Source organism: Prunus dulcis, chromosome 1 (genome assembly GCF_902201215.1).
Source record: "Prunus dulcis chromosome 1, ALMONDv2, whole genome shotgun sequence".
Classification (NCBI taxonomy): Eukaryota; Viridiplantae; Streptophyta; class Magnoliopsida; order Rosales; family Rosaceae; genus Prunus; species Prunus dulcis.
The window spans coordinates 38,950,334-38,963,424 of NC_047650.1; the positions used below are offsets into that span (position 1 = coordinate 38,950,334).

Genomic DNA, 13,091 nt, shown 5'->3' on the forward strand with positions numbered 1-13,091 from the left:
GAATCAAAAAATTTGGCGGTCAATTATTTTCGGATCAAAATCTAATATTTGACATTAATTTTAAAGATTTAAGCACATTATTGTGATTTGAATCAAGTTTGAAAGTCAACCATTGAACTTTGACTCAACAATTAATGATCATGAATTTTTATCGTTAAAGTAATAAAACTTTAGAGTATAATATCAGCCGTGCAAGCGTTACATACTAATAATGAATATTAAAGAGTCTTCCTTGTAGTATTTAGCTTTCCCCAAATATTCCTTGGAGTATTTAGGTACAAATATTTTGTACAAAATACAAAACCGTGTGCTTAGAAAAAGACAAATACAAAACCGCGTGTGTAAAAAACAAAAACAAAAGTGAAATACGAAAAAGCAGCATAGGAAGAGAAAGAAAGAAAAGAAACAGACTGGACTGAAAATGAAGAAGAGAGTAGAGGCAGCAAAAAGTCAACAGCGAAGAAGTCTCTGTTTTATGGCATCCTTTTCCAGTTTCCTTTAGGACCTTTAAAATAAAGTAAAAATAAAAATAAAAAATTAATTAATTATTCATTCCCAGACTCCCACGATAGCGGTTATAAATCATCACACAGTTCCTAAGCTCGCATAAAACTTTAATTTCTCCAGTTTTATTTTATTTTCCCTTTTTAAAGAAAAAGGTTTCAAATGTTCTCTCTTTTATTTCTTTATTACTCGTCATCATTGCCATTCTGTTTTTATTCAATTGCTTGTGCGAAGTCATCAGAAGAAGAAGAAGAAAGGGGCACCGCCAAATAAACAAAAGCCAAGCCATTTTCTAGCTTTCATTGGGTGGTAAGACCAAAATCCCGGGTACCCAGTTCCTGTTTTTACTCGTTTGTGGATTTTGTTCTTAGTGGCTTTGTGGGTTTTAGGGCTGTTTTGTTTTTTCAAAAAGGTTTTTGCTTGCTTTGTTTATAATGATTGAAATTGGTTCTCATGGTGCAGTTTGAGAATTTAGGCAACAAGTTTTGATCTTGGAAGGTGGGTCTGGTTTGGAATTTGGATTGGAGGTGATTACAAGAGTTGGATGCTGAAGATTTAGCTCCAGTACTTCCTTTTTTATGGATAGGTTATGCTGTTTTAGCGGTTCCTACTCTCAGGTGATCATGTTTTTTCACTTCTTATGCCCCTTATATGCAGTCCTTTTATTTTGTTTTGTTTGTTTTTTGTTTGATGTATATTTTCTCAATCATAAGTCTTATAAAGCATGGTTTTTGATATTTTCTGGGACTATATGTGTAATTCAATTGAGGAATTTTGTTCATGTACTTGATTTTTCTAGTAGGATATCCATCAGCTTTCGGGTGGATTTGAAAATTATGTTTTATTAATTGTTATGGTCAGCTGGATTAATATGCTCTTTTGGGATTAAGGGGTATCATGATCGTTCATTCTTCTTTGTTCATTTATTTCATCTTTTCCTGTTCTCTACCGATGTTGTGTGTTTTGGTTTTCTGATATGATCTTAGGAACTGCTTTGCAATATTTGGTAAATTGAAGTGATTTTGGGTATTCTACTTGACTGAGGATGCTAAAGCCGAGTATTTACTTTCTTCTGCTGCATTTCTGAAGCTGGGTACAAGGGATATTCAGTTGCCTTCAATACTAGAATACTTAGGCCACAATTTCCATAGGTGCTGAACTTCTGAATTGAGCCAACACGTGCGGACCAAAAATGAACCAACATGTTTCTAACTGGCTGCTCTCTTGGTTTGGTGCATTAAAAATAAGTGTATTGTTTTTACTCAACAGCCATATAATAGAGTTCTGTTTCATTGTACTTAAAAGAAGCTTAAGAAGGAAAGCAATTCTAAAAAAGAAATAGATTCAAGCTCGATTTTCTTCTATGCTTGCCTTAATGCATGAAACTCAAATTTCATTCTTTACCTGGTAAATGGACTAGAAACTGAATTTTTATGTTTCGAAGCAAAAAGTTGAAAACAATTGTTTCCTTCTGAGTGTGCCTGTCTATGAACTATACAAGATTGAGGTTGTATTATTTATAATTTTTCTATGCAGTATGGGGGACGTTCATCATCTGGCTCTGGTAAGGGAAGAAGCCACGATGGGTTAGCAAAGTATGGTTTCAGCCTGGTAAAAGGAAAAGCTAATCATCCAATGGAGGATTATCATGTTGCTAAGTTTGTTCGGAGCCAAGGACATGAGTTAGGATTGTTTGCTATATATGATGGCCATTTGGGAGACACTGTGCCTGCATATCTACAGAAGCATTTGTTTTCAAATATCCTTAAGGAGGTAGCTGCTAATTTCAGATAGTTCCATTTATTTGTCTTGTTTAGGTACATAGAAATTGTGGAGTGATGTATTCTTACAATTTTCATGTAAATATTGCAGGAAGAGTTTTGGGTCGACCCTAACAGATCTATCTTAAAAGCCTATGAGCGGACGGACCAGGCAATTCTCTCTCATAGTTCTGACTTGGGGCGTGGTGGGTCCACTGCTGTAACTGCAATATTGTTAAACGGTCAGCGATTATGGGTGGCAAATGTTGGAGATTCACGGGCAGTTCTTTCAAAGGGTGGTCAGGCAGTACAGATGTCTATAGACCATGAGCCCAATACTGAACGAGGCAGCATTGAAAACAAAGGTGGCTTTGTCTCAAACATGCCAGGTATTTTACAGCAATGATGTTTAGAAAGTTCATTCAATGTGTAAATACACATGTAAAACTGTAACATTTTGAATGAACATTACTGGTTTTTCAAGAAAAAGAACAAGTAATCAATTTTCACTATTTTATTTTTTAAAGTGGTGCTTCATCTGTTAATATGTCATGTAGATTTTAGTTTTGTGCTGCAAGGGTTTTCCACTGAGATAAATTCCAAGACTTTTGTCGCTTTCTCAACAATTGAAATTGTTCAACAGTTCTTACACCAAATAGATAGAAGCAATACCATAAACTATTTTATTTGCAAGAAAATATCAGCATTCAGATAGGAGTTGAACTATGAGCTTACTTTGTCTTAGAGGATGACTTTGCTGATCCTTTGGATTAGTTTTCTGCACTTCTGTTATTTAATTCAAATTTGTGTTGGCTATACTTCGTGGGAATTGCATTCTCCAGAAGAACTTAAGACTTTTAGCAACTTTAAGTTTTCCAAATAAGTAAATACGAAAGGGGAAAGAAAGAAGTAAAACCTTATTCCATTCATAAGTTTAGCCATCTGAGTACCAAAGACTTGATAATTTCTTATGAATCACTTGAGCACTTCTGAAGAATAGTAGGAAATTCTCGATCAGGTCCTTATTGTCCAAATTGTAGAAGTTGTTTGAACAATTTTTTTAAATAGATTTTAGAATCTGGCTTCCTCTGACTTTTAGCAGACAGTAATCTTTTTACTGGAGGCCTTTGTAGTGCCGTGATACCCTTGACCTCCCCATCTATGCCATGCGGTAATGATTCCTCTGGCTGTAAATACGTAATTATGTTGAATATATGAACTATGTCTCATCAGGTCACCAACTTCCTTGACCTTCCGGCACTGGGCAGGCATCCGGTTTTTCAAGTTTCCAACTAAAGATTGGATGACACTGTGCACAAGATAAAAAGGGATTTTTATCCAAACTAAGACCTTTTTCGAGAATCTACCTTCTATTGACATCTTTGTTTGTTGATACTTTGTTTACCGGAGTTGGTCTCAGCAGTCTGCATGCCTGTTTGTCTGATGTTATGGCAATGCAAGCTTAGAAGAAGCTAGCATGATTTCAATGCACCAACTCTTCCCTATTTATTTTGGGGGTAATAAAACTCTTCAAGTGGGATTTAGACCACAAATCAGGATTTCTGTTTTCAATTTTAATTATGAGTAAACAACCAGTGAAAGTTATCTTGTATGAAAAACGTTTAGTCTTAAGATATTTTCCTGATGCAGCTGTGAGTTGCATGTGTCAATTATGGGGTCTTTCATGTTAATGAATATTCCGCATCTATCATTGGTATTATAGCTGTAACCATACAGGGTACCAATTGAGCTTATGTTAAGCCTCTCATTGATCTGACTTCTATCACACGCTTTTATTTTCAGGAGACGTTCCTAGGGTCAACGGGCAGCTGGCTGTTTCTCGTGCTTTTGGAGACAAAAGCCTCAAGTCACATTTGCGATCAGATCCCGACGTACAAGATACCTTCGTAGACAATACTACTGATGTTCTAATCCTTGCCAGTGATGGTCTTTGGAAGGTGAAACATTTTACCTGATCTTTCTTCTCCTTGGTGCATTGTGCCAATTATTTTGGCAGTCTAGAAAAACGGGGAAGAATTCACCTAAACGGAGCGTGCTTCAAATATCATGACAATAACTTTTTTTCTTCTGTATGTGATAATCTAGGTCATGGATAATCAAGAGGCAGTTGATATTGCAAGAAAGATTAAAGACCCTCTGAAGGCAGCTAAGCAACTAACAGCTGAAGCACTGAAAAGAGATAGTAAAGATGATATTTCTTGCGTTGTTGTTAGATTTAGGGGATGATACCAGTAAAACCATATTGCTTTCCGGGTGCAGTATATAGCAATAAATCAAGTTTCGTCGCATGCAAGGCTGATTTATGAATGGATTACACAACAACAACAAATACATACCTGGTTGGGGTAAACCTTGAATGAGTTATGCAGCATGGAAATTGGCCAAAGAAAAAGAAGGGAGAAATAGTGGAATGCTTCCCACTGTAAATTTATGCTCTTATTTATGTTCTGGTGTTTGATATTGTTTGAATTCTTTGAGAAGGTGATTTAGTTTGATGTATATGTGGCCATTTTACTTTACTCAAATGACCAAGCGGCTATGTAGATGACATGCTTCTGTTTGTGATTGGAGGAATGCATTTTGTTTTGGACCAGGTTTTTCCTTTTGCGGTATCAAATTTGTTGAAGACTGCTTACCAGTGGAGATTTTAGCTGGGATAATACAATTCTTTGTTCTTCCCTAGCCTAGTCATTTGTTATGATCGAAGTCCGGTAATACTAAAAGTTTGTAGTTTTGATTTGAAATTCCTCTCATTCCACTCAACTTAAATAATTTCTTTTAACTTTTAGTGTTTTTTAATTTTTAATTTTTAATTTTTTTTAAGACTTTGAAAATTTAAAATTAGCCATAGCCATTGAGGCGGGGGAGTTTTAGATTGAATTTTGAATTTAGTCACTTTCGAAAGAAATAAAAAGGATTAATTCGTCCATTTAATTAGAACCATTACATTGGTAACATATGTATGAATATGTACCTATACGTGCGTTAGGCCAGTTGAGCAAGGAAGTGGACCAGTTTTCTTGCACTTGAGTTCAAATACCCTCCCCGTACTTGTATAAGAAAAAGTCTGATAAAAAACAATAACATATTCAAGAATTCAATCTAACACTTGATTTTAATAAATAAATGAAAAGGAAAATAATTTTTAACGAAGGTTTTTCATTATAGGGACATTTTCAGATACCAAATGTAACAAAGAGGTAAATTCATAAAACTATTCAGGGGTACAATATACAAATATGGTATATAGCAGGAGGGAGGGATAGAGAGTCACCACCAAATTCGCAAATGCTAATACACCGCAGTATCGGTCTATAATAGCCAAACCCTTGTATTGTAGCTAGGGTTTTAAGACGAGCCTATATATACACACAATTAACCTCTCCTCCAATATCCTTCCCTGCAATGCTTCTCTCCGTCACTCTCTGCGTTCTTCTCTTCATTTTCTCGTCATTTTCTGTGTGTAGTTAAGCAATTATCATGATTATTTGAATTTGTTTAGTGGGTCTTTGCTTGGTTTTTTTTTATTACAGTAATTGCCTCTTCTTTCGGCTGCAAGGGTTAAGATCTTTTGATCAATTTCTTGGTTGGCTTTGTTCTGGAGGCATAAATTGATTCTCCATGGTCTTGGGGCTTAAACCCAGATTTGCATTTCTTGCTTTTCTGGCTACCCTTTGCTTGGAACATTTGAATCTTCCTTTTTAATCACTCACTCCTTTTTATTTTTCATTTCTTGGGTTTCTCTAAAATTGGTTCATGGGCATAGTGAAAAAATGTTATGGGATAATTGGTGTAGTAACAATTCTTGTGCTCTGATTAGGTCAAATCTGCTATTTGATTTTCCCCAATTTGTGGTTGGGTTTGGTTTTTCCCCAATTTTAAGTTAGAATTTCAATTTAAAAAACCCAGTAACTCATCCAAATGCACAATTAGAAATGAAAACGTCATTGAGAAGACAAGCGTAATTATAAAGTACAGAAATTAATAATTACAAAACTTTCCTTCTGTTTTCCCACTGTTTCTTACCAACCAAACAAGACCAACAATTATCCCAGAAGAAATATTGCATCCAAAGATGATAAATCAAAGAAGATTCAGATCACACTCGAGATGGGATGGGAGAGAAGAATGAGTGAGAGTTTGGATCTCAAACTCACCCAAATACCTATTTGAAATGAAAGCTTTACATTTTGGCCTATCAAATTTTCCAAATCCACTTGAAAATAGGCCCAAACAGAGTGATTTGGATTTGGACACCTCAAATCTCTTCTCCCAAACGGGCCCTTATAATTGGGTAAAAAACACCCAAAAAATAAGTATGGGCAGGTTGTGGTGGAGTGGCTTTGTGGTAAGATGTAACTGGTAATCTTTTCAAATGAACAATCTAATGCATTTTTGGTATTTTCAGAACCTTGAAACGGAAAGAAAAGATTTTGCAGAACTAAACCAGAATAATATAGTCGACTTAGAAGGAAATTATCGGTCCAAGAAAAAGTTGAGAGAAAATTATTAGGTTAAATATGAGCTTCTTTGATTTTAGGTTGCCCGAAACCAAAAAAATAAAAAAATAAACTAATAGAAAATAGTCCTAGTTTGGTTAACAAAAGAGATCTACTAGTTATTGGTTTAGGAATTTAATTTGTTTCCAACTAAGATTACCTCTATTTAAACCCTAAAAAAATGCAAGGATGGGTAGCTCAAATAATTAAGAACATTTATTCATGCATCCTAGATCTTAGATACGATTCCCCGAGAAGAATTTTCTTTCATCCAATTGGGTTCTTTCTACTGTCGGTAAAGGCAGCCAAAAATATGTCATCTTCCATTGAGGCTCTTGCAATGGCTGGTGCTAATTATCTGGAATGCAACATTGATTTGAAAGAGCTGGAAAAGAAAGACCAAGAGCCACCACCATGCCACTTACAAGCTGAAACATTCGAGAGGGATATTGAGTACTTAAGCTCCCTAACTCTGAACTCACCCAGTTTTCGCAGTCTTAAGTACGATGAAAAACGAAAGGGTAGGAACCAGTTGATGCAGAGAGACAGCCTTGTAACCAAGAGGATGGAAACTAGGGTTTTGAAGAAATCAGGGGAAGCGATGACAAAAAGGATGTAGGGAGGAAGATCTCAATGGTTATACATTGACATTACTTTTAGCGTAGGTTTGTTTTGGCTAGTCACATAACATGTTCTAACTTCAAAGGTTGGTTCTTTTGAGAATAAATGATCTCTCAAGGTATGAAGAAACTATTGTATGGTACCATAAAACAGTCACGTGGTATAATTTGTTCACGTATGTTTTAATATGAATATACAACAGGTTTGATATTTCCAACTTTTAGAGTATAATATCAATAAATCTTTTTTTATCTAATTCGTCTTTTTCTTTATTTTTATTTTTAACTTAGTTCATACTTTAATGTTATTTTTAATTTGTATTATAGTGCAATTTTATTATCTTGGTCATTGTTTTTGATTTTGTTATTAGCAAGTTAAGGACAATTTCAAATTTTGGTCAGTTTAATAGATGAAATAAGTTTCATCTCTCATGACTTCTCTTAAGTTAAAATTTATACCGAGTGAACATAGCATTGACTTATAGATTAGTAGTTCCAGGTTCGAATTCTATTTTGAACCCTCATGACACCTTCATATGTGAGAAAACTCTCTTCCCCAAATATCATTTGTATTAAAAATAAAAATAAAAAGTTAAAATTTATAAAACATCAATTCCAATACACAATATAATAGTCGTATTAAAGCTTATAAAATTAGTTTCAAATTCATGAACAAATTGCTCATAACCAAGAATTTATGATGGAAGATATAAGTTGTCAAATAGAGTCGCGGCCAAAAGCTCCAACCAATAACCAGAAACTTGTTTCAACTTATGGGTTTTACGTAGAATGGGTGAAAAATCATGTCTATATCCTTAGATCTGATTTTCAAGCAAGAAATAAAAGAAAATTTCAAAGTTTCCCTTTTATAGAGTTTAAATAGTTTTTAAAAATTGTATTTTATGCTTAAGAATACAAGTACAACACAAAATCCCAAGTACAACTAGATTTCAAGATTGATATGATTTTAAAAAGTGGTCTAGATCTGCTAGCGCATCCGCTACAAATTTAGTTTGTTGAAATGCATGTTGGAAACAATTATATTTTTATGAGCAAAAGTTTAAGAGGAGGAGAGACTACTCCATCCTAAGATCATGACATACCAAGACCTCTTTAAGGACTTACAAATACTAGAAATAATTTTTTAATAATTAATCATCACTGATTAATTTGAAAGCTGCTATCAAGACAATACATATTTCGAATGATGCTAAAAAGGCCCCCGTGACCCGACAGGTGAGAAAAAAGTTGAGAGTCAAATACTGTGACAATGTGAATTTCTGGCCGAGTCAAAGAAAATAAATAGTGAGAAAAATTCCTAGTTTAAATCTCTTAATGAGTAACTGAATTTGCTTATTAGCTAACATATACAAATACAAAGATAAAATTGGTCAAATTAATAGCACAATGACTAAATTAATTGATGAGGTAAAACAAGGGACTAGTTGACATTCTAAAAGAAAATTGTAAATAAGAATATATGCTTCACTCTGCACGTGCAAAATTGCTATGTTTAGTGTACAGTGAGTGATCATAATTTTTTTTTAATAAAAAAAATACAATCGATAGTTTATACTATAAAGGTTTTTTACACACACACTATGAAGGTGCCATGAAAATTCGAATATAAGACTATTAATATGCAAATCAATACTTTTTTTTATTGGACAAAATTATTTACGTGTAGAGTATAATTATAACGTAAGAAATTTTCTTCACCTTCACTATGCCCGTGCATGGGTCCATTGATGATGTGATGGCCCATAGTTTGGCAGCCCATTGATGGTCTAATGAAATCCCTACCTGTATGAGATAGGGCTATCTTCTGGACTATTTAATTTCCATTATGAGATAGATATGCAGCCCAATTAATTTCCGTCATTTCATCTATTTATATTGAGGAAGCTTCATTTCTATTCATTTCTCTTCAATTGTGATTCAATTTATCAACATGGTTGATTATTTTGGGTGATCGAAGTGACTACCAATCTGAGACTAGAAATCTTAAATATAAGCTCTAAATAATAATTTTACACTGTAAAACAATCAATCATGCTAATAAATATAATAATTTCTTCTCAACATATACAAAATATCGTGAAACGAACCTATATATAGATATATATTGTGGGGATCACACATCTATCGACACATAAAAGCTAATGCTAGAATTTGAGTCATATATTAACAACTCAATATCACTCTACTAATCTATAATAGGGACATTCTTCATTAAGTATTTAAGTTAATGATTTATTACATACTTCTAATCTGAATTGTTGAATTGCATATAAGAAATTACCAACATATTTAATGAATACAATCCAACGACCGAGATTAAAAGCATGTAACTAATACTTAACATAAAATACTTATTGGAGAATCTCCCTAAATAATAAAACCTCAACCCTACATGCAAAAACAAAACAAAACAAAGAAATAAATGAACCATGCGATCCAGATTTTATTGTCTTGCCATCTCAACCACTTTGTTTCTATTGAAGGATTGGGATCATTCCATATATTCATCTGGGGTCCTCTAAATTTTGGGCACACCCATTGTGAGTCTTGTTTCCTTATCAAAATATATTGTGACAAAAATGTCTGTATATCCACATTATAAATATCAACTACAAATTCCGATAAGAACTAACTCCAATATAATTCACAATCAATACAAACGTGACAGTCTAGCAAGAGAATATTGTTTTGGGTAAATGTCATTGTCAACACAACACTACTGAACTCTCTCTATCTCCCACTCTTCTCGAGTACTTTCCCATCTTTGCTTTGCATAATTTTTCCATGCCTCTACCGGTCCCTTCTTTATCTACGCATTTGTTGTACCGCATGTAACATGACATTCACATGAAAAGCAAGTTCCCAAACCAAACCAAACTCAACGAACACAACTCACCAATCAGCATACCCCACCTCAAAACAACACAAAATCACCCGGAGTCCTCAATAGGGGATTCTTTTCCCTTCAATTATTTCCACACACTTCCAAAAAATTACCAAAAATGCCATGCTTCAGCTTCACCGAGTCAAAAAATTCATGCCACCGGTCCACCTTCGCCCGAGCCGGCCTCCGGTCCGCAATCACAGACATCAAAGATGGCGGTACCACCATGCACTGCTGGGTCCCGCAGTCCCCAAACCCGACCAAGCGCAACCTCCTCCTCATCCACGGCCTCGGAGTCAACGCGATGTGGCAATTCGTTGACCTCCTCCGCCACGTTACCCCCGACTTCAACGTCTACGTCCCTGACCTCCTCTTCTTCGGCGAGTCGTCCACGACCCGGCCGGACCGGTCCGAGTCGTTCCAGGCCGAGTGCGTGATGCGGGTCATGGAGGCCCACTCGGTGAGAAGGCTGAGCCTGGTGGGGCTGAGCTATGGCGGGTTTGTGGGGTACAGCCTGGCTGCCAATTACAGGGAGGCGGTGGAGAGGGTTGTGATATGCTGCGCCGCGGTGTGCTTAGAGGAGAAGGACATCCGGGAAGGCGTGTTTCCGATATCGGATTTGGACGAGGCTGCGAGCATTTTGGTGCCGCAGACGCCGCAGAAGCTTAGGGAGTTGATCAAGTACACTTTTTTCAAGCCGCCTCCTCTTGGGTTGATCCCCTCTTGCTTGCTTATGGATTTCATTGAGGTAAATGTTTCTAATACTTCTTAGATGATGATTAAGTGATTAAGTATGATGATTAATCATGAATTATGATGATGATTAAGTTAAGCTAATCAAACTACCGGTCATATTAGATTGTCAGTTGAGATGGTATAAATAGCAATATCTTCTCTCGTTCATGCATGTCTCCTCATAACAATGAGACTCGCTATAAACTCAATCGTCATAAGTTGGGAGTTTAACAAGTGCAAATACTTCCAAGTGTTGTCTAATTGCACAACTCTTTCATGTAAGTGTCGTGGGTCGTAAATCAATGTATGTCTTGTCATGCAAATTTTTGTAGTTAAGGTATCGTTATCAATCTCAATTTAAATCAAACTTCTCTTCTATGTTGCGTACGCTATAATTCATGTGCACATCATGAGTAAGAATGTAAGAGTGAAAAAGTTTTTCAAAAGGATTAGAGCGTGTTTTGACCCTTAACTAGGCTTGAAAGAACCCATTAATCCTTGCAATTGATGTGCACAGTCGGTCCGAAATGAAGCGAACTTAGAAGAAAAGATCAATTTGGACTGAGATTAGTAGCAAGGAAGGAACATAAAACATTGATATATATATATATATATAGTTATTTTATGTGTAATTTGACTTATTAAGACATTCTCTTGAGATCTTGTCCCGACAGTGATCTCGAAACACATTTGCTTCGTTGAATTTTCGTTTTGAAGGCATAAATCATGCAGTAGTTTGATAAAAATTTAAAAAAACAAAAACAAAAACCATGTAGATGTAGTGGTGGTTGTAGGACTGGTCACGTGCATGCTGTATTAATATTATAGATATAACCACTACATGGTGCACGTGACTCATTACAAAATCAACTACCAGTCATGGAATAAAACATTGAACGGGTCAACATGGTTTGGTATGTAGTATGTATGGTAGTCTTAAAAGGAATTATTGCAATAATATTTTAAGTGGTAGAGTGAGAATAATATTATCCTTATTAAAATCATCCCGAATAAAAAATTATACACATATCAAATTGTGATCTGTTAAAATAACTATTTACATGTAAGTAGCCAAGTAATTTCGTTATGCAATGGAACTCAAATTATGGTGAATGGGCAGGCAATGTACACTGAACATGTGAAAGAGCAGAAAGAGTTGATTATGGCCGTCCCCAAAAACCGAAAATTTTCAGACCTTCCCAAGATTCCACAGGTTCATTTTTCATCTATGTATTTTTTTTGGGGTCATATCACATCTTTATCTTACTTAAGTTAGTTGTCCGCGTGTGCATCAGCGGTTGAAATTTCCGCGGACCTAAGTGAAATTCTTGTCATTTTCCCCTTCTGCAAAATTATAATAACATGATTTAGTACTTCTTACCTTTCTCTCACTCCTCTCACAGCCAACCCTTATAATATGGGGAGAGCATGATCAAGTATTTCCGCTAGAATTTGCATACAAATTAAAAAGGTGAGTTTCTGATCGAAGTCTTTGACCGAGTGCATGCATTTGTTTAGTCTCTCTTTCTGAATTTTGAGTTCATTGGTAAAAACATATATATATATTTATACAGGCACTTAGGGGAGAACGCTGAGCTTGTGGTGATAAAGGATGCAGGACATGCAATTAACGTACAAAAGCCCAAGGAGTACTACAACCACATCAAGTCCTTCTTACTCGACATGCAGCAGCCATCTGCTAATAAACATCAACAACATTCAAAACCACTTCAATCACTGACATGAAGCTATTTAATGTAATCCAACCCTTAATCCCATATAACAAATTTGTGTAATTTAATTGGATCAATCATGACATCACGTGCTTCATCAAGCAAAATATATTTTTTTTATATTTTTTATATTTTTATTGAAGGCAAACATAATACAAGACAACATGTAATGTTTTACCATAAACGGCACAAAATATGCATGGGTAGGATTTTAGTTACTTAACTATTTATAGAAAGGTTAAGATGTTGACAAGTCCTTATTTAGTTAGGATTTTAGTTACTTAACTATTTATTTAGTCCTGTTGTAACTGAGA

The 13,091-nt window shown here is 35.2% G+C and overlaps 2 protein-coding genes across 3 annotated transcripts; both read left to right on the forward strand.

The window, feature by feature from the left end:
• Positions 1–382: 382 nt before the first annotated feature.
• Positions 383–4,967, forward strand: LOC117615457 (probable protein phosphatase 2C 10). Of its 2 annotated transcripts, XM_034344538.1 has the most exons (7): positions 408–813; positions 967–1,121; positions 1,491–1,753; positions 2,041–2,277; positions 2,377–2,653; positions 4,068–4,222; positions 4,371–4,967. In XM_034344538.1, exons 3-7 carry the CDS (start codon positions 1,697–1,699, stop codon positions 4,509–4,511), a joined length of 867 nt encoding a protein of 288 aa, XP_034200429.1. In that variant the 5' UTR covers positions 408–813; positions 967–1,121; positions 1,491–1,696; the 3' UTR covers positions 4,512–4,967. The 2 variants fall into 2 exon arrangements, with proteins under 2 accessions (XP_034200430.1, XP_034200429.1); XM_034344539.1 differs by lacking the exon at positions 1,491–1,753 and having other exon boundaries at positions 383–813.
• Positions 4,968–10,049: 5,082 nt separating this feature from the next.
• LOC117613991 (lipase 1) lies at positions 10,050–12,995 on the forward strand. The gene is made up of 4 exons (XM_034342658.1): positions 10,050–11,057; positions 12,165–12,257; positions 12,448–12,515; positions 12,619–12,995. Exons 1-4 carry the CDS (start codon positions 10,428–10,430, stop codon positions 12,788–12,790), a joined length of 963 nt encoding a protein of 320 aa, XP_034198549.1. The 5' UTR covers positions 10,050–10,427; the 3' UTR covers positions 12,791–12,995.
• Positions 12,996–13,091: the final 96 nt, after the last annotated feature.